General features: G+C 40.0%; 1 protein-coding gene across 3 annotated transcripts; it reads right to left on the reverse strand.

The window, feature by feature from the left end:
* Positions 1 to 1,158: 1,158 nt before the first annotated feature.
* Positions 1,159 to 20,654, reverse strand: STAMBPL1 (STAM binding protein like 1). Of its 3 annotated transcripts, none has more exons than XM_057370965.1 (11): positions 20,440 to 20,654; positions 11,475 to 11,669; positions 10,373 to 10,590; positions 8,909 to 8,984; positions 7,417 to 7,512; positions 6,469 to 6,823; positions 5,808 to 5,890; positions 4,738 to 4,875; positions 4,008 to 4,120; positions 2,387 to 2,486; positions 1,159 to 1,459 (listed from the first exon to the last, which is right to left on the reverse strand). In XM_057370965.1, exons 2-11 carry the CDS (start codon positions 11,556 to 11,558, stop codon positions 1,403 to 1,405), a joined length of 1,320 nt encoding a protein of 439 aa, XP_057226948.1. In that variant the 5' UTR covers positions 11,559 to 11,669; positions 20,440 to 20,654; the 3' UTR covers positions 1,159 to 1,402. The 3 variants fall into 3 exon arrangements, with proteins under 3 accessions (XP_057226948.1, XP_057226947.1, XP_057226946.1); XM_057370964.1 differs by having other exon boundaries at positions 5,766 to 5,890; positions 11,475 to 11,636; positions 20,440 to 20,653; XM_057370963.1 differs by having other exon boundaries at positions 5,766 to 5,890; positions 20,440 to 20,653.
* Positions 20,655 to 21,224: the final 570 nt, after the last annotated feature.

Below are 21,224 nucleotides of genomic sequence, written 5' to 3' on the forward strand. Positions count from 1 at the left end.
AAACCTGTTCCTTTGGGAGCATTTCTAAACACTAATGGTAGGTAAAACACATGACTTTCCTACTGTATGCCCTCAGGATGAGTGCAGACTATTATTTTTATTTTGTGATTTCTAGCAAGATTTAAAGGGTAATTAAGCTGGCTTAATACACTTTCTCTTCAGAACTTTTTTTTTAGGGGGGAGTAATGCATTCAAAGTAGCTAAAATAATTTAGAAAWTTTTCTTTTTCTGTGATTTTTTTCTGATTCCATTTATAATCTTAACTGCACCAAAACTGATAGTAAGCTAGAAGTATCTGCATAGAAGCTGAAGCCAGTAATACTGTCTTAGAAGTATATATATATGAATAAAGAATTCACTGAGACAGACCTGGAAAAGGTCCCTTCTAAGGAACTTGCTACAGTCTGTATTCATTAGAGCTCAGGATAAAGATSCTATTTATTTTTTGTTAACCTGTTTTCCTCTCTAGTTTACCTCACTTGCCTGTTACTTGTTATCTTTCAAACTGTAAGCTCTTTGTAACAGCACCTGTTATTTACCATGTCTGCATAACCCCGGGGTTCCAGATCTTGTCCAGCTTCTGACTGTTAGCACTTGATGCAAACCTCTTTGTACTAACCTGATTATTTAAAGTACAGGTCATCTAGGTTTTTGGAACAGTTACTAAATAAACCCTTGGAAAAGCAAGTAACTTTGTATGGTTCTTCCTTCTAACTCTGTCTAGATCTTTTTATCTAACTCTAGATACATCCAGGGAATCCTTTCYAGCATAAGTGTCTTCCAATTTAAAGTTTCTATTGGTGGGTTGCTGGAGAAGATACATTTCTCCAAGGGACTGATGCATCTCTGCTATTCCAAAATGGTGAGAGTCAGCTCTCAGGTAAAGGACTTGTGTTTTCCTAAGTATTTTCTGCTTAATAGCTTAGCTGAAACATGAGCTATAGAAGTTGGAATGGAGAAAAGGATGAAAAAAAATCACCTAAACTGATCGATTTGCTTCTATCACATATAACTTCAATATACTGAAGCTGTGAAGGATGTACATAGCTGGAAATCACAAAAAGCCAACCACTGTTAAAAATTTCTAATTCTCAGAAGGCAACTAATGCCAACAAMTGATAAAAGAAACACTACGTATTTCAACACAGTTACTGTAGTTTGAAGTTCATTTTATTGTTGTGTTTTATAGGTGAGATTTGTTTACAGATTCAGGGGTAATGCCACTGAACTCCATCTTGACAGAGCAACAAAATAACTCCAAAACAGGCTAGAGCAATAAATATCAAACCATTCAATCTAAAATGTATAAATATAAAAGTAATTTCTGAAAATGTAGGAAAAACAGGAATCCATTTTTATGTTTTGGCCTTTTGTAGAGTGACATCGATGTGGTCTCTCCGTATCACCTCAGATCCAGCACAATTATCTTTATGTCCTTCCCAACCACATGGGTACATGGCTGCAGAAGAAGTCAACCCATCACTCTCAGAAATCAGTTTCAGTAAAATAGCCAGTAACTTCATCCATTAACTCAGTCTATAAATGACTACTGAAAAATGCCTACCTAGAAAAAACAATCAACTTTTTTTTACAGTTGGACTACCTTCTCATTGTCCCTACACTCAGCAATGAAAGAACAGATGAAAACAAAGAACTCTGACCTCTGCTTCTTTTGAGGATTAATATTGACATTCAGAGAGTCTGACAATACAGTTATTTCCAATGTCTCTCAGCATTACTTCTCTGTATTTGATCATTTTATTTTAAGCTATATGAGACGCTTCTGTATTTGAAGTGAACCCCACAGAATAAAACCCAAACCCTTAATTATTCAAAGGTAGAGATGCTTATCAGAAATGTTACTATTAGCTGGAAGACAATTCTGACTGTACTGTTCAGCCATACATATAGCATTATGCTATTAAAATATCAAAAGATGTGGTAGTTACAGAGAAATGCTGAGAGAAGCCAGGGGAAAATTATGGGTAATGAAGGAAATAGGGCTTAACCTACTTATAGCTGCACATCTATGTTCCGTTGGGACACTACAGTTGGAGATAGGAACTGATTCATTGCTTAAAAACTGAAGAGCTCAGGAGTATCTCCCATTTGAAAATGTGGCTTTTGCTCCATCTGAAAGCAGCTAAAAATGGTGACTGATGGTAACTACCTTTGAGTTAACCACCATTTGACATTGTAGCACTGCCCACATGGCTGCTAATGCCTGCTTAAGTAGTCTCCTGATGTCTACCTTGGCCAGTGAACTAAGGGCAATGAATTAGTGAAATGGGAAAATTATTATGAAGTCTAATCTCAAGTTTCTGTTTGCAGCAGAACAATGGTCAAGAATTTGAATAGTCAAAACTGTGTTGAATTGTATACTTACATTAAATAACCTAGGGTCCTTTGTATGTGGATGGAATCCCTTCTTTTTACAAGCAGATACTTCTAGCATGCCAGCATTAGTAAGTCTGAAGATGCCAGTGCTGAAAAGCAAAACATGAAACTCCTGTTACACACTGCTCCCATAATACGCGTCCAAGGTTTGACACACAAATTGCTTAGCTTAAAAGGAGGACAACAGAAAGGTTCTTGGTGACCTTTGACACACAGGAGTCCAGGCTGAGTTGGATTTTTAAAGGTAGTTTAAATTGAGGGGAGTTGTATCCCTGTAAAGGAAGAGATGATGAGGGGAGGAGAGAAAAAGGATCACAATACTGGTGATATTCCCATTAGGCAGGTTAGGCCACTGAAGGATAAGGCTGGTTCATACAGGAACAGATGCAAACCAGAAACTTATGTGTTCTGGATTGCATTTCACCCAGGGCAACTTAAGGAGAACARCCTTTAAACTGTGTAAATGACTAGAGTAGGAGTATACCTTCCCCACCCTTTTAGATAACCACATAACACACAGCATCAGAAAATGTAGTGCTGAAACACTTTCGGTATTGAATAAAACCTTACAAAGCCATCTTTCTGTGAAGAAGATTGATACCTATTAACTGCAGGACAGCATCTGACAATATAAATGTTACAGTCAGAGGAGGTTACAGGCTATCGGCACAAACTGTGGGAGAAGTTTGTGAGATCAGAAGTTTGGACAGGTACACAGGCATGCTCGTGKTTAGAAAGCCAAGTGCTTGTGCCCCTGACACACAATCTGTGTTCACAACTACCTAGAGAGCCATTTAGGAAGTTAGGCAACCAGGACARGATTCATAAAAGTTATGAACAGAGGCAGAAGGCCAGAAAGAAAGGATGAAGAAATGCACAGTCTAAACAATGGAGTTAGCCCTGGCACCCTGAAAWGCCAGGCACACCAAAGGAGAATCACTAATTTGTTGAGGTTGGAAGGAACATCTGGATCTGGTCCAATCCCCCTGCTCTGGCAGAASCACTTTGAGCAGGCTGCCAGGACCATGCCCAGTCAGGTTTTCCATATCTCCAAGGATGCCAACTTCACAACCACTGTGGGAAACCTGTTCTATTACAAACCCTCACATTCATATTTACACTCTACCAGTGTTTTCCAGATACATATTTTGTATTTCTTTAAAATGCAACAATAGATCCTTATTACCAAAAAAAGTGATTTTTACCCTTCTGCTTCTCAAASTGCAATTTTGATATCATTCTAGAGAAATATGCCTAATCTTCCCCCCACATCCTTAAGCAGACAGAATGAAGATGCATTTGTGGTAGAGCAATGGCAATGAATACTCCAGAAGAATAGCTCCTGTAATTATTATGTTGTTGATCAGAATATTTAAAAAATTAATAAATATAAAACCTGGGTCTRCAAAGGGAGGGGGAGAGAGAAGCCAGAAACAATATTGTGCATAGAGACTGACTGAAATGCAAATCTAGGCAACTTCTAGAAAACAAAGTCACAACACAGTGTTCATGCCCTTCGGAGTTGACATGTACTGTTTGCATTTGATCACATTTTATGAAAAGAAGCAGGGAAAAAATCTAAATATTACTTAAAAAAAATCAGAACTCACTCATTATGCTTTGGTGAACAAACAATTGCAATGGCCTCTGGCAACATTAGCTGATAAGAACAGTGAGTATGAAGATCAACGCTGGATAAGAATGCAGTTTGTGTTGGATGTGTCTACAAAAAGAAAGGAAAAMCGCAACATCATGAAATATTTCTTGCAGATCAAGGTCAGCATACATTCAAGAAAGAAAAATAAATTATTACAATAGAAAGCATCAGAATTTCCCCAGGTTGGTTTCTTAAGTTCTTATTATCCCAGATTCTATATTGTTAGAGTGGCTTTTCAGCATGAGATKCATGGAGGCACATTCACAATCAAACATACAGGCGATTTTCTGATAATGGGGGGAAATGGTGGAATGAAGAAGCACAAGACAAATGGAAATGACCTAACTGTCCAAAATCTCTAGGAGTGAAATTATTATAAAGTTTAAATGACACAATACTCCCCGCCCTGACTTTTGAATATGACATTAAACAGTAATAAAATACCCCTAAACCAACATACACAAAAGTTGCACTAGCAAAAGCACACCCATTATGTCAACAGGATGCCTCAATTGCATTCAGGAGTTCTCTGTGGAAAACATGAGTGCTTATTTACATCACTRCAATTTGAATTAAGTAAGCAAATTAATTTGTATTACTCCAGTTTCTTCTTTAGTGTAATTTTCTTTTTCCACATAGTATGTAGAGCCAATAGAGAGACACATTCTATGAGTCTTACGTACATGGATCCATCCCAAAGTGAGAAGATCATACTGATCCTGAATACCAAATAATTCTTCCACATTCTCCATGTCACAGTAGTCTGGTCCCGCAGTTTGCTTTGGCACTATTACRTGTGTAATAGTAAATTCATTATGTGTCTGCAAAACAAACATTGACTTAGGYTAGAACAGACTAACTAAGGAATAAATGCCCAATCAAAATCTGAAAGATGTCAACCTATCAGCTAAAACGAAACAGTACAGCACCACTGACTCCAATGCAGCTCTACTGACATTACTGCACCTAAAAATATGCCTTAGCATTTTATCATGCAAACATACAGGGTAGCATTAGTCACAACACAAGTCTGTTGTATTGAAATGTTCTTAGAGACCAATGTGAAAAGACTGCCCTTTMAAATAATTAAAAACATATAAAGGAGCTTTGAGAAAACAATAATGATTATCTGTGAAACTTAGAACATGRCTATTACTGCTATTCTTTCTCTTCATGCAATTCAAATGCACTTGGGATCATCTTTAGAATTCTTTGTATGCCAGCATCAGCCATGACATCTTTCCCTGCTCTCCAAGGACATTAATTGTTATCTAGGTCAAAGGAAAAAAACAGCCTGAAAATCAGATGTTCTACAGCTTCATGGGAGGATTTTTTTCTTCTGTTTGGTTGTGCCACTATTAATTTGATGACTCCAGTGGATTCTAGCAGTCTTTATATTTCATTGTCCTGTAACTAAACCTCACTTACCTTAGATGAATGCCAGAGAAAGTACTGGAAAAAGCCTGTATTGTACAGCATGCTGAAAAACTTGCTAGGCTTTATAACAACAGCAGCAGAGAACTTTGAGCAGATGTTTTCCCAATAAAGCAAGCCCACAATGCTGAAGTGACCACTCAAGTTAAAATATGAAGTTCATAACATGAAAGRCTAACCATTTATATCTGCTTTTGCTCTGAAATCAATACATCACAGAACAATACAGAGCTATCAAATATGTCCTCCCCATACAAATGTGAGGGTTAAACTGTACCAGTTTTCCACAGAGAATTCCACATGTCTCTATTCCTCTTACTGTATTTGCCTCTGCCAGCAGCAGAAATTTGTGACAGAGATCCCTGGGCAAAATGACACCTCTGAGTGCTTCGGCCAATTGAGATAACCAAAAAAAAAAAAAAAAAAAAAAAGAAAAAAGAGAGAAAGAGAGATAAAAAGACATTTACAGCTAACACAATGAAGATCCCTAAAATAAGAAAATATACACAGAATATTATACTATATTACTTAAAGTGAAAGAATTATACTTACCACATCATTAACTTCTAATGAGAATAAATCTACAGCACAAGCACTTCATCTAAATTGRAGTCACCAGCCCATAAAATACACTCACTAGCCTGTCCCTGAGGTGACAGTGAGCTGGTACCAWGTCCCAGGCCAGGGCTTTCCAGGGTGAACCTCTGCTGGTTCTGTTCCTGTTCCCTTGAAGTCCATGGCAAGATTCAAACAACATTTCAGGGAACACTAAATCTCAGTCTCTACATCCATCCATTGATACTGAACTGGAAAATGTGAAACTCTGCGAATCTCCCTCTTCAAATGAAGGAACTATAACGAACTGCTGTGTTTGCACAAACGTGTGCATGGTTATTTCAGCATGGACATCCTTACAGCTAATAAAGACATATGCAGGTAGATAAAATAGAATAGAGGAAAAAAGAAATGTTTGTACTTACTCTGAACAGCACCTAGAGTRGCTGCTGGCTTTAGGACCCGTTCTCCTGGCGGCGAATGTCCAGCACAGCCGGATGTGCCRCTCCTCTCTTTTTTGTCCAGCAGCGCCGCAGATAAGGAACTGTTCTCTGGTACAGAAATACAAGATAGCATACTTCCATCTATCTGCTCAGACATAACCATACTCTCTTTGATTTTCTGATCTCGAGCTAGTTCTTGCTTCTTAAGTTGATCCTCAAAGAATTGAAACTGTTCTGATTCGAGCTGCTGCTGCCGCATATGTGCGATTCGTTTCTTCTCTGCCTCTATTAGCTTTTGATGCTCTAATTTCTTCAGAAATTCAGTTTTACATTTGTTCTGAAACATACACAACATAGTGACATCCTCAGAACACCAAAAATGCTACAAAAAATGAAGGAAAGGAGCAATCTAGCAGTTCAATAAAACCATAAAATCCTGTCATTAAAAATGAAGTMTTTTGGAACCTGGCGACTGAACTGGAAAATAAAACTATATACCCAAAGGTAGTATGGAAAACGAATTATTTATGGAGGGAACAAAAAAGATGTTTCTCAGATGCTTTTCCCAAGACAGGTTTTTAAGCTCTAGATCCTGTTTTTGGTGACTTCAATCTCAAKTCAAATTGGAACACACTTGAAGCCTTTTCCACATATTGATACAAGTATCAATTGCATTGTGTTYATAAGGCAGAATCAGAGCATATCAGAAACCTATCTGGATCTTTGTAGACATTTATTCAGGAAATATGGCAGCATATGCATTTCCTAGCACACAGACCAGCTGGTTCTAAAGAAGAAATGAAAAGCCATTCCTAAGCAGCTCAGGAAATTATTAGGTTCTTATAGAACTGGTATTATTCTACTTAATTTTTAAGTTTTATATGACAGAAAAATATTCATGCCAACATTTAATAAACATATAGAACTTACTTTGTGTTGCATGTATTCTTGATATTCTAAGTTATATTTTTTTAAAAGATCTCTTTTCAGTTCATCTGTCCGTGGAAATGCAACCTCCTTCAATTTCTTTGAGATGGGATAAGGGAAAAAGATAGATAAGTTTACTTTTCACTTTTAAAAAGAGCCACCTGGAAAACAAACTCAGTTGTAACACAGATTTTTTAAAAATACAAAATAAAAACCAACCCCTGCTCTTCTCCCAGGGGAAAAAAAAAGAGGAAATATGCATTAAATCATCAGTTTATGAAACTTCTACAGTACACTGGTTTCAATAAAGATATCTTGGTTTATACTAGTGAAAAGTGTGACATGGCTATTTCTTATCACAAGGAAAGATCAGTCCTTAGGTTAGCAGTCTTATCTCTGTTTTGTTTAATAATTGTGTCATGAATAACATCTTTGTTGTAGGTATACTTCATTAAAAAAAAGCTAAGCCAACTTAATTGAGTTGCAGGTGAGATCATTGCATATTTCTCTGGAACTTCCCAGTCAGAAATATGTCTGAATATGCCCATTTCCAAGTGGGACAACAAAAAGAAAAAAACTGTTTGAAGAGATAGCTACACCTGTAGCTTTCTGTCACAGACCTGGCAAACCAACATTGTTTGTAAAACAAAACCAATGCTCAGCATTTTTTACTGATGTGAAGGTTATTATGAAATAATTCAGAGTCTGTAGAGAAGGGAGGGGAAAAGACCATGTGCTTAATCCTTCTGAGTGCCATAGGAGGAAGCAATGGTAGATGCCCTTTCTCAAAAGGGACATTTTCCTGCAATGTGGACCTCAGTCAGAATTTTGGCATGAAGTGTTTTGGTTTTGAGTAAAGCAYTCAGTGTAAAAAGTGAGAAAGCATGCAAACATGGGAGCATGGATCAAGAGACACTCATAGTTCTACTAAAATTCTCACTGGGCCATTCCAGCTGGTTTAAGATCAGTGTAAGGTTATATTAAACATTTATTTCTTTTCTAGAGGAGAAAAAATGTAGAACTCTTTTGTAAAGAAGTAGAGGGAAAAAATCTGCTAAAAACTACGTAAATACATATTTGGTAATAAAAAAAGCAAAAACATACTATACTTATTTAGCAGAGTAAGCAAATACTGCACAGACATTATTAATGCCACACATGTCTCCTTCTGTTTGCAATACTCGGTTTGGACCATTGTCCATTGAATCAAACTCAGTACTGTTAATATAGTGCATTTTTAATATATAAACTTTCAGAAGTAGATGTACCTGCTCTTCCAACAACCTGCCAAATTACTCAGACCGTTCAAATTCACCTTTTAGATTGATAATTTAATTTCCAAAATAAAACATGAATGAGTAGTGAAGGAAGGTATCAGAAATTCAAGCTGCAATGRCTGCTATGGGCTATGTGGGCTCTGGGGAAAAAGAAGTGCTGGGAAAAACAGAGATTCTGTGCAAAATATTTCTTAAAGACCAGGAAACCATAATCCTACCTTAATAATATCTTGTTTTTCTGGTACTGCACATTGGTGATAGTCTCGGTGACTGGGTAGCTTTTCCACAAATAACCTAGAAAATTAAACATGCATGTTTTATATTAGCAGTCAGAGGAATATCCACAATAGCTTTCATGTTGGCAGAAAATGACTTAAACACTGAGTTCCAGATGACTTGGATCAGGGCTCTACACACATGTTTAAACTAACACATTATGGTATGGACCTATATAGGACACACAGAATAAAGACAGGAAGATATTTTCCACATCTGATATATTTTGGTTTTCATTAGTACTGAGTTAGGTTAAAAAAAAAAACTACTAACTTGCAGCCAGCACCTAAAAATATCCCTCAAAAACACTCTCCACTCTAGTCAGTGTTAATAAATCTTGTTTCTATTCCCTTTGTCTGTCCTTAGCCAAAATGCTGACTCTTAAATGGAAGACAAGAATGCAGCACTGACTCCCATTAAAGCAGGTATTTTTACCAGACCGAGCTGCACAGCTAACTGCAGTATTATTAACCTGCCTAACACATAAATTATGGTAACACTCAGCTGCAAAGAATACACACAGCTGCTATCATTCTTTCAGCAATTTGCACAACATTCACCTCCAGACCCTCTTTTTATAGAGATGGATACATTTAAAATGAAGTGCCCTAGGAAAGGTTTGGTCTAGTTTTCAGTTTGGTCTTGTTTTTATTTCTCAAATATGGAGGAAGCAAGGATATCTCCTATTATAAAAATTTTTAAATATGCATGTTAAAAAAAACCCTTTCAGAAGTAATAAAACAAGCCAATCAATCCTACAGCAAAACTAGCTAGGTTAAAAGTTTAAATCTGCCATTGATATATTTTTCAGCTGTCTATTTTGAGAGTTGCAATGAAACCTGGCCAGATTTGTTCTTTTGTGGTGGGGAGAATAATCATACAATGAAYATTCATTGTAGATTTTGCATTTATCCTGGAAGAAACAATAAATTACACTTAATCTTTTTGGGGAAAAAATGGTAAAAAAAAAAAAAGCAAGAAAACATTTTTCTCATGCTTTTTAAGTGCTGTGAAATACTACCATCTTATCAGCAGATGCTCATAGGGCACAACTACTAAAGGCTCAGAAATCTTATTTAAACACTGCTTTTTAAGTCAGAGACTGTATTTAACCAGCATGCTGACATACAGAGAACAATCAGTGGGCAACAATGCTCACGGTTTACTCATGCCTGAGTAAACTTAATTCATGCCTGGCAGCTCATACAYGGATAGGATACTGTATGAAAAGGTGAGATGAAGTTTTAACAAAGCCCATGTTCAGTGTAAAAGATCTCCAGAGGACAAAGCTGCTCTGCAAGAACACACTAAACAATTTTCTCCTTATCTAAAGGGGTTCTGACTGCAGCTCTCCATTTGAGTTTACCCAGAATTATAAGCTGTAATGACTGCAACCGTTTTCTTACGTTATGAACTTATTGTAAAACACGAAAGCGTTCTCCAGGTTCCCCTCCTCCATGTACACCGACGCCATCCGCTCCATCTCCACTCCGGATCGGAAATAACGGCGGGGAGTGATGTCTTCGTTGATGGTGATATTGCTGCCAAGCTTGCTTAAGGCACGGACTCTCTCTTCTGGGGTCACAGAGATGTCTGTGTGGTCAGGAACAGCCACCAGCTTTTTCTGAAGAAGAACAGACTGATTAGCAAAGAGAATAGTCTCTTTCACTTTCAGTAAGCGGTCTAAGTCACGAAGCTCAAGGGAAATCTTCAGCTCAGTTTTTTTCTCAAAATAGGCATTGGTTTCCCCATCTCTAGGTACAGCTGAAACATTCTCAACATGTTTCTCAAGTGCAAGCAAATTTTGATTAAAAAAAAAAAGTGATCCTATTCCCAAAAAAACACAACAAGAAAAAGATAAAATTGGGAAAATCCCTGTGGGAAAAAAAAAAGTAAATTGCTGTAAGAATTACCAAAGGTAATATAAAGTGTGTCCTCTTTAGAACCCGCCCCCCCACACAAATTCTACAAGGTTCTGTCTTAACACTTTGATGGATTTCCTGAATACTCTGACTCCTATTACATGATGCACAGCATTTGACTGCTAGGAATAGTTCAGGTAGCAATAAGTTCCTCTGGTTAGTCAACAGTTCATTTCAAATCTTCATTTCCAGTTTTAAATRAGGCAGTTAAAGAACAAGAAGTTAGAACCAATCACTGAAGAAGAACCATAGCTGCTTATTATGGTCATTACCTTCCTGTTAAATAATAAATAAATAMTGTCTACTGCAAGTTGCTTCCTCTTACTTTGATGAAATTTTTCACTCTTTCTATTCAAAAGGCTCATTTCAGCTTCTTWAAAACCTGAATGCTGAGACCCCATAAATCACATCTATAGAAACCTAATAAATTTCAACCAAACCATGCGGCAGAACATGGGAGAAGCATGGCACATGCAGGAAGAGACCCATGGAGCTGAGAGCCAACACTGYGAACAGCTCTCTCGAGTTGTTTCCTAATTGAAAGAGAAGTTGCTCAGCCACAGAAGGATTTCTTTGTCATACATACCAATGAGCTGAYAGTGAATGGTTGCTCCATGTTGCTGTCTGCCTGCAAACCAAGGAGATTGCTCTTCTCCTCCAAAGCCTCCATCTGGCCAAAAAGGGCAGTATCAATCCAGAGCTCAGTATTTGCCACCAGATGTCTCSGGGTTTAACAGCCCAAGGGAAACTGGAATATAGATACGTTGATTGTGGTCATGTGCTGGAAAAAATATGTCATTCAGATTAGAAATACATTCAAATGTCRGGTAACTTTGCATGCCAGCACCCACTCATTACTTTGGTGACACATTTAATAACMATTTAAAATGTACCAGGCATCTAGAATTTAAATTGGAAACGCATAAGGGCTTACATCACAGTTGTGGACTAGCTGACCTGTACTAATATTATTTCAGTGGATTTGAACACAATAAATTATTTTTACAATTTTACAGCAACTTAAAAATCCCTAATGTTCAACTGTTAAGTGAAAAATTCAGAAGTTTGAGGACTAATCACAGAATCTGTGTTTCCTTGAACATATGTTTTGACAAACATATTTATAAACAGTATGAATCGTTATTTCCTGCTAAGCCTATAATTAAAAATAAAACTTTACACACAAGCTTGTATCAGTAATATAAAGCAGAAAAAATACTTCAAACACCATGTGTTCCACCTGCACAGCTTGCTGACTTCAACACTCAAAATACAATAAACTGTGATGAGTCAACTGATAAAAATTCCTCCTTGAACAGCTTTGAACAAGTTTTTGTCTTTGAAAAGACAAAAATGTAGATGTTGTGGTCATAAAAAAACCCCAAATGAAAACTAAATCAAAACCAGAAAACCCAACTCTGAGAGAGGAATGAARTATTTAAATTACACAGGAAATGTGAAAATTAAGTTTCTAAAGTGTTTTTTCATTTTGGTGCACTCAATCTAAACAGTTTTGATCCTGCATGTTGAAGGCACTTTCTATGTTGCAATAAACATGCTTATGYTTTTTTAAAAGCATAGAGTGGGTTCAGCAGAGAAATTTTTTAGCACACTCTCTCTAGAGGCCAGAGGACTCTGGGTTAGAGAAAACAACCCTAATRTGTTTTTAGCTGGCTGTATTTCTCAGGTATTGATTTTTGTGTTTGTGTCTTCCTCATTTTTCTTCCAAAACTCAACACCATCTATTAGATCAGTCCTTAATTTTAACTGTTAGTGCAACTCAATTTCAAGACCTGCCTTTTGCAAATTAAGGTATTCAAAGTGCTTGCACAGTGTGTAACCAAAGAAATGAGCGTAGCTTATATATCCAAGAAAGCAACCTTAGYTGTGGTAGGAGAGCTAATGAAAACAGTTCTCTAAACAATTTAATTTTATGTACGTGGAGCTGTGGTGTAAATGATCAGCTTGGCAGGAGAGCCCRTTCATTGCCTATTCACAAACTGTAGAAAGGCCCTGTGGGACAACAATAATGAAATAATTCTGCTTTAGGGCTTGTTCCACCTGAAACCCTTYTTCAGCTGAAGTACTGTGAATGTGGAAGTCTGTGAAAGGAAAGAGGCAGAAGCTTGGCCAGTGCACAGCTTGTGTCAGTCTTCTGCCCATGCAGCCCAGATTCTAAGGAGAAATAAAATCTTCAGTGAGAAACTCTGCATTCCTATGCTTTGTGGAGCTCAGGAACAAAAAAAACCAAAACTCAAACCAACCAAACATAAAAAAAGGAGGTAAAAAGCATATATTTCACAACTATTCATCCATCACTTGTGGATTTTTCATTTTATTTCTCCTGGAAGCATCTGAGACATCTACAATAGCTGAACGGAAGAATGGATTTGATCTAAAATAYGCATCCAAGCATAACAAAATGCAAAATATTCTACTCACTCAATGTATATTTTAAAAAGTTGTTCAAAAGTAAAAGTRCAGAAATGTATTTCCCTTCAATTCCTTATTTCAGTTACCAGCTTCTGGCAAGAAAACTGCTTTTCAAGGCTTTCTCCCTTAACAGACCTTCTCCAAAGCCTAGAGAGGAAATGGACATTTAGGAGAATGCTCCTTGAAGACCTTTCAACCTAGCTGGTACCCAAGCACAAAAAAGTTAATGCAACAAGAGGCAAACACAAGAGCCACTAATGGGGTTTTGGGGCCAGTGTTCCCGAAGAGGTCTTTGTTGAAGAAGCCTATGATATCCCCCWGTCAAAATCTCTGGAAATGGCCCAAGAAGATGCCATGGAACCCTTTACTTGCAAATATTTCTCAACTTGATTGGCTTTAAGAATAAAGTTATAAACAGAGGTTAAATCAGTGAACTTCTAACCCAAAGAAGCACTAGTATTAACAATTGGTAAATGTCTAATACCAAGTATTTTAAAGAGAAGACATCTGGTAATTGCAGAAACTCACACTTCCTCAAAATTGTGTCAGAACCAGGAAAGGATGAAGAAGCTCTGCAGAGAACTTAAGACATATCACAGCAACAGCTTAGCAGAAGAATGCCCGCAAATAAAAAAAGAAACTGACTTTTTACATTTAGCCTCAGGAGCACACTAAAAACAAGACACTGTAAATCAAGAAGAAATACTATAATGAATTTGAATCCCTTTTACAAAAATGTCAAATATATTTGCTAGCACAGGTGTCAGGGTAACTTAAGGAAGAAAAAAATTATATAAAGAACATGGGCTGTCTTATGACTGCACTCCAATATATTATCCTTAACATGCGGACACACTGGCAGAATTATGAATGATTAAAATGCAGGAAGTTAAGCTTTACTGAAAACACCACCAGAGGCATGTCTGCCAGCTGCCTGGAATGCCTCTGTGCATAATGTTCCTTATGGCACAGCTTCCCAGTCACCTTCAGCTGCTCGAAGGGCACGGCACTGSCAAGGGCCTCCCCYCACCCTCACCAGCCTTCTCWGGGCTCTCACTTCAAGGCAAGTTGYAGCTGATACAAAAYAAAATTAAATGGACTTTTAAAACTAAATACTTGCTCCTCAAAATCAAAATGCAAAGAAGCAGGCAGARYGCTGAAGCCAGCAAAGCAGAYAGATTTGYCCCTTTCTGAGGCAGCACCGTCCTAGATTGATAAAAGCTGCATTTGAAAAGRCACCCTAAGAGCTCATTCAGAGCCTACAAAAATTGCCCAGTTCTGACAAGTGTCTCTTATTTGCTAGACATAAACTTATATTTCACTTTACAAGAGCAAAGATAAATTCAAATACCAATTATCTTTGTGTAGTTGAAACCAATTATACTCAAACTTACAAAATAGTTATGCTAATACAGTGAAYTACACTCCAACCACAACCATGGGGGATAAATAGCCGAGATGAGGTTCCCATCAAAATCATTCACTTCACTCCATTGGGATCAGGATCCTTACAGTATATCTAGAAATATCTGYTAATATATTTCTAATATAGATAGAAATATAATATAATATAAAATAATTTCAAATATAGAAGTTAATATGTGGCATAGCTCTACTTTTTGCATACTACTCTTGAGAGAACTGTTCTGCAACCATCCCATGGCAAGAAAAATATTTGATATTGCCATGAGAAGTTAATGCAGTCATACTTCATGTTACTATACTAGGAAGKGTGATGACTGAAGAATCCTAGAATAAAGATGCATCTCAAACCATAAGGAGGTCAGTTCTCATTAAAATAGCCAAATTAGCAAGTACAAATAACACCTTTCAATAACCCACAATGGAACTCAGTTGTCTCAGCAAACTTTAAATAGGGCACACCAGTGATTGCCAGAGGAAGGTAAAGGACTGTTTTATGCCAGTTACTCACCTATGAGGTAGACATTTAATATTCTGTCCTTGGAAGTCGATATTCAAGCGACTTCGATGAAAAATAGGTTAAAAATACAGGCACCTATCTCATTCAGCTCTTTTTAAAATGCCAGGCCATGTATTGGCACAGCACATAAYCATTTATCCACACAGGCTTAGGTTTGATATATAAATATGCTAAATACCAGCCTAAATAGCAAACTGCCTTCTGTTGGTTCTCTCCAAAAAGAAACAGCATGTTCATCTGTCAACATGCTTTTTGTAACAAACATTCATCATCACAGCAAGGGATTCAGCTGGTATAGTAAGTTGTCTCTTCTGGAAGAAAAACAACAAAGTGGGGAATGTCATGGCAAGATCATTCTCTTGTGCAGAGGAAATAACCACTCAAAAAAAACCCCACAGAATGGCCTTTCAGTGAGAGGAAGCACTGAAAACAGGAGCCAGCTCSTGGAAACCCTGTGCCTTTCAGTGGTCAAGTTGCTCCTAACAGCAGGAGTACTAAGGTCAYCTCTAGAGAAGCCCATCTCAGCACCAGTTCGTGGTTTGACACTGCTTTTTAGCTCCATGGCTCCACTTAAACAGCCCAGCCAAGACCTCCTCCCGAGCTCCACCAGCTCCCAGGAGCAGTGCTGAGCTACACAACCATCTCTCCTGGAAGTGGGTCAATAATTTCCTCCTTTTCATTGGTGAAGGACCAGTGCTCCCCACACCCCAGCACATTGCCTAGAGTCTCTGCAAACCCTGTCAGTGTGTACRGACAGGAGCACCTCCACCTGCTTGGGTGCTGAGAGGCAGAAACCATGGGCAGGGAAGATCCTCCATGGACACATCTGCCAAACCCAAGCCTTGCTTAGATACTCAGTGCTGTATCTTACACCACAAAGCTGAGCTTCATTTTCATCTAAAAAAAGAGTGGGTGACACAAGGATGTGTTTTCCCACAGTTAAGAAAAAGTTTGAATAATTATCTGAAGACTGTTACAGTCGCTCTGCAAATATTTGGACTGCTGCAATTAGTCAGTGCAGTCACTTGAATATCATTGACTACCTGTTTTCTAGGGACAGCATTCCTCTTGGCACAGATACAGACATTACTGCATCAAGAAGCTGAGTTGATAAAATTGGATTGCTGCTGGCTCTGCTCAGACTCTGATAAACCACTACAACATGCAGATAATGTCCAACATGGCACATGCAAGAACCTGCCTACGGAGTATGTGGATGCAGAACCCACAGGCTTCTCTCTCCTATTGCTTCAAAGCACAGAGGGGACCTCAGACTATTTTCTCATCTGTTTTTATGCAGGCTGCWTTGAAATCAACATCTAGCATGGGTGTGTTACCATAACATAACCCCATGCATTTGAGCTGTACACACAGATGATGGCTCCCTGCCAGATTTATTAATATGCTCTGKCTACAAAAACATTTGTGACTTCTAAGAGAACATCCTGAAAAATGGAYTGGAACTATTGAACATTCAAACATGCATTTGTGAAGTGACAGTGGTCTTTTGTGGTTTCTTGTGTGAAAGCAAAACACAATCCCTTCTCTCCCCTCCTTTCTTTAGTGACACCATTCAGTTTCAGCAAAAAAAAAAGCATTTTTAACATAATGGATAAATATCACCCATGGTAGAATGTGGTGGCTTACAAGTAAAAGTGTTTTTAGGCAGTCAGTGAATATACTTATGCAACACAGAACAGCATCTTTCCAGTGACCCAGTAAAAGGATGTTCTAGACATGGTGTAGAAAAACAGTGCCATTTCCTTCCTTTGGGAAATCACAACAATCCCCCARTGAAATTGCACCAGGGCACAGTAACCTAGAAGAGGATAGAAATACACAAAAGCTGTCGTTATACAGTTTGTTCTTTGATGATTCAACTAAAATACTGAGAAAAAGGGAGATATTTGCAAAACATAATATAATTGATAAAACTTCCACCATGAAGACAAGAAGCTGTGTTGCTAAGGGAAACAAATGAGAGGCTAAAAGCAGAACAGAGGCCTGCAACTTCATAGACTTTCAAGAAACAAAGAAAGCATGATGTGTTGCAAAGCCTTAGGTTTCACAGAATTTTCTGCCTGTATCCCTACTTCTCTCAGGACCCAGGTCCCACGAGGCTAGAAGGGTTAAGAATCTTCTGATTCTTCCTATAAAATGCAATGATTTTTTCTGGCAGAATACATCCTACCTAATTTTAGAACACTTTCAGATTCCATAACATCTAATAAGCCCCCTTGTTAATTGAGTGAGTAACCCATTGCAACAATCAATTTCTATTTCTGTCTGATAAATTCTTATGCTGTCTTACTTTCTACGGCTCAAATTTAGGGAACTAAATAAAGGAGAATCAATTTTATTTGWTATTTCTGACATACAAATTCACAGTTTATCTGAAGACTAATAAACTGCCTATAAAGAATGAAGCTTGTMTTTTGGCCTCAAATCTAGAAAAAGTAATTTGTGGCATCAGTTCAAAGGAYTCTGACGGTTTGTACACAAATGGTTAAGAGCAAAGAGCAGGTAAGGAATGGATAGTGAGATGACCTACAGGATGAAGTGTGATCAATCAGTATGAATAACCACCATTTAATGCCTGTGTTAAAACAAYACAGTTAGCTGATTTCATAAGGAAATCTTTGACCTCCTACCCTGTTCTAGGTGATTCAGGATGTAGAATGCTATGAGCAAAAAGACTCAGGGAAAACAACAGGAATGTGTGGCTCTATGAGAAGAATTCTGTGTGCTTCAGACTGCTTGTTCTACTTGGATAGTTACAATATTTAATTTCTCTTAYGTAAGTTTCTAAGATTGACAGTGGTAAGCACATGTTTTATAGCAGCCCTGGCTGTAACACAGTCAGCTCACAGGGCTGCTTGACAGTCAGCTGAATTATCCAGAATATCAAAGCTRAGCATGATGATTTCTGGTTAACATTTTGAACCCTCACAGGCCAACAGGCTGTTCATCCCAGTGAAGCCATGCACAGACTACCTCTGAGCCTATTTCCAAATTATTTGCTCTTCCCCTCAGGATGAGCCCATTGATCTTTGCAGCCTGTACAAGCTCCTTTTTGTATCGGCATAGAGCAGYAGATCTCTCTGACGGCCTTTTGACAGCGGTTCAGAGATGCTAAAAGAGGAAGATCCTTCCTACGTTGATTATGTAGAGAACCCACAGCTTCCATAACGCAATTCCCTGTGTTGTGTGCTGAGCTGTGACTCATCCAGAGCTGCCAGTAGGAAGTGGTAGGCAACGGGTTGTGTCTGAGGAGCTCACTGACTCACAGCATTACCCAGAGGCATCAGCAGYGGGGCAAGATTGAAAATGTTGCATCTTTATAAAAGGAATTTCTTTGCAACAACAGTACTAAAAGCCTCTGCACACAGATTGTTCAGGAACTGCACAAGCTTTGATGCACAAATAAAATTTCAAGAGTCTGGTAAAACCAGAAAAAACCATTATTCATGCATTTCCACCAAACAGAAACCAAATATTTAGTTTTATACTAAATTTGTATTGTTCAGGTATTTGTTCAGGTTTGGTATTTGTTCAGTGTTTTCATGCACAAGTCACCTTGCCATTCCCACCGCAGCTGAAGATTTCACAACACCCCTCACCTTGAGCTATACTCTTCCTGCTCTTGGTGATTAACTTCCAGGAAAAGCCTGAAGGCCTAACCTTGAACATGTTTCATGCACGTAAGGAAAAACACATCAGAAATGCCTTCACAGTGCCCACAGAGCAGTATCAAGCAATAAAAAATAACYGCAGGATTGATCAAGACAATGACCCCTATTTTTAAACACAATGCTACAAAATAATCCTCTGTGCTTATAGCCTTTTAAAATAGTATAACAGACACACAAAAAGACCATCAACTATGAAATTTGTACCTGTAGAATTTGGGATGAATACTTCCTGCATTCCTACAGTATCGTAGGATCTATGAAACCCGAGACTTGCCAACACTGGCCTGTGGTTTAGTTATCCAAACATTTAGCACTTAGACAGGCAATATACAAGATGAAATGTATTAGTACATCAGAAAATTCAGCTATTTCAGAGTATATTGCCTGAGCAGCACCCACAACAAACCTGGACTCCATTCTCCTGGGAATATTCAATGAAGTTCTGGGTCTATATCCTGTTTTCTAGGACTTGGTTTTCTAAGGCAATTCAWCACTACATGCTAACTACAGTTTTGGATAATAATCCACTTTAGCCAGCAATGATGAAACACCCTATTTCTGGGAAGACAGAACTTTCTCAAAGCTGGTCTTCACCTGGGGAATGAACTCCCTGAGAAGCACAGYGTATCTAAGATCTCATAATCTCATCACTTCCCCTTTTCAGTAGACGRTGGGGGTTTTCCTGCCCATTACTTTCCAGAGCATTCAGAACCATGTGCATATTAAATAAAATTAATTCCACACCAAGAGGAATTCCCCCAGAAGAGACTTTTCAGCACCCTTCTGAAACGGCAACATGTGCAAGAGTGAATTACATTCTTCAGTGCACTTCAGAAGGACACCTGAGATCCTACAGAGGTCAAAAGGAGGCAGGTACAAAACCAAGCACATGAGCAGAAAAAGATCAYCAGAGTCACAGATGCACAGCAAATTCTCAGAGATGCTCACAATTTCTACTGTTTTAGAGTCTTTCACTTTCTGTTCCGATCATCATCTTTCAACGTGCACGGAAATCATTTAAAACCAGCCCATGGTTATCAGTTTGATTTGCCTCTGGCACACGGTAACATTCCGGACTCCCCAGCACAGTGTCACCACCTCTTTGCAGTGGAGTCAGCAGGTTCAGGGGCCGGGCTCGCTGCCCGCCGCCCCCCGCGCCCCGCCGCCCGCTCCCCGGCCCCGCCGCGCTCCCGCCCGGGGGTCCCGCCCGGAGTTCCCCCCTGCCCGCAGGAGAGCTGCTCCCGAGAGGCCTCCGCGGGTCGCCGCACCTGACACCTGGGGCGGAGACGACCCGCCGGCCGGGCCGGGAGCGAAGGGAGCAGGTACAGAGCCGGCTCCACGGCCGCCGGCCCCGGAAGGGGAGCAGCCCCTCGCCGCTGAGGGCGCAGGGGCCGCTGGCGCGGAGCGGCGGGATGGAGGCGGAGGCAGAGCCCGGCCGGCTCCGCGCCCCGCGCTCCCGCCCCGCCAAGGGCGATGCTGCTTACCGCTCCCGCATCCGTGCGGCCGGCGGGCGGCGGCTGCCTGCACAAAGCGCGGGGCGGGGGGAGGCAGSAGCGCCGGGGCGGCCTGGGCCTCCTCCCGCTTCTCTTTCCTTCGTCCTTCTCCTGCCGGCCTCGCCTGGCCCCGCCGGGACGCGSAGCCCCGGGCACCCAGCGCGGAGCGGCCCCGGGCGGGCAGGTGCCGGCGGACCGAGCGCCCTGCGCCGCCGCAGCCGGGCCGTGTGGCGGTGCGGGGGAAGGGAGGAGCCTGCGCCGCGCCGGCCGAGCGCCGTGGCCGCGTCCCGCTCTGCGCTGAGGGCTCCGGCCCCTGCGGCCCCGCGGTGCCGCGATGGGCGGCGGGTGAGGGCACAGGGTGAGGGGTCCCCTCCGCATTTCCACCGCCCCGCTGTCAGCCCGGCCCTGGTTTAGTCAGTCCTTACCTGCTTGGGTACCGGCGGGCGTGCACGCCTCACCTGCACCCTCCTGATCTTTGGGAAGGGCTAACTGAGGAARCTGTCTGTGGCTAAGGAGGAAAAGGTTAAAATCGTGTGGTTGTCAGTGTGGAGCTGTGGTATCTGGGAAGAGGGATGCTGGACAGGAGGGACTTGCTCCTCTAAGGCAGAGGAGATAGCCTGGGTTTCTGAGGAGACAGGGCAGTGCTCTGGGCTGGCCTACATCTCTGCTGGGAAGGCTCAGCCAATGCAGCAGTTACTCACTTCAGGATAAGTTTGGATTATCTGCTTGTCCTTCTGCTGAACTTGCTCAGCAGGTATTGATCACATTGATGCCTT

Source organism: Malurus melanocephalus, unplaced genomic scaffold (genome assembly GCF_030028575.1).
Source record: "Malurus melanocephalus ecotype Western Australia unplaced genomic scaffold, MMel_1.1 scaffold_137, whole genome shotgun sequence".
Classification (NCBI taxonomy): domain Eukaryota; kingdom Metazoa; phylum Chordata; class Aves; order Passeriformes; family Maluridae; genus Malurus; species Malurus melanocephalus.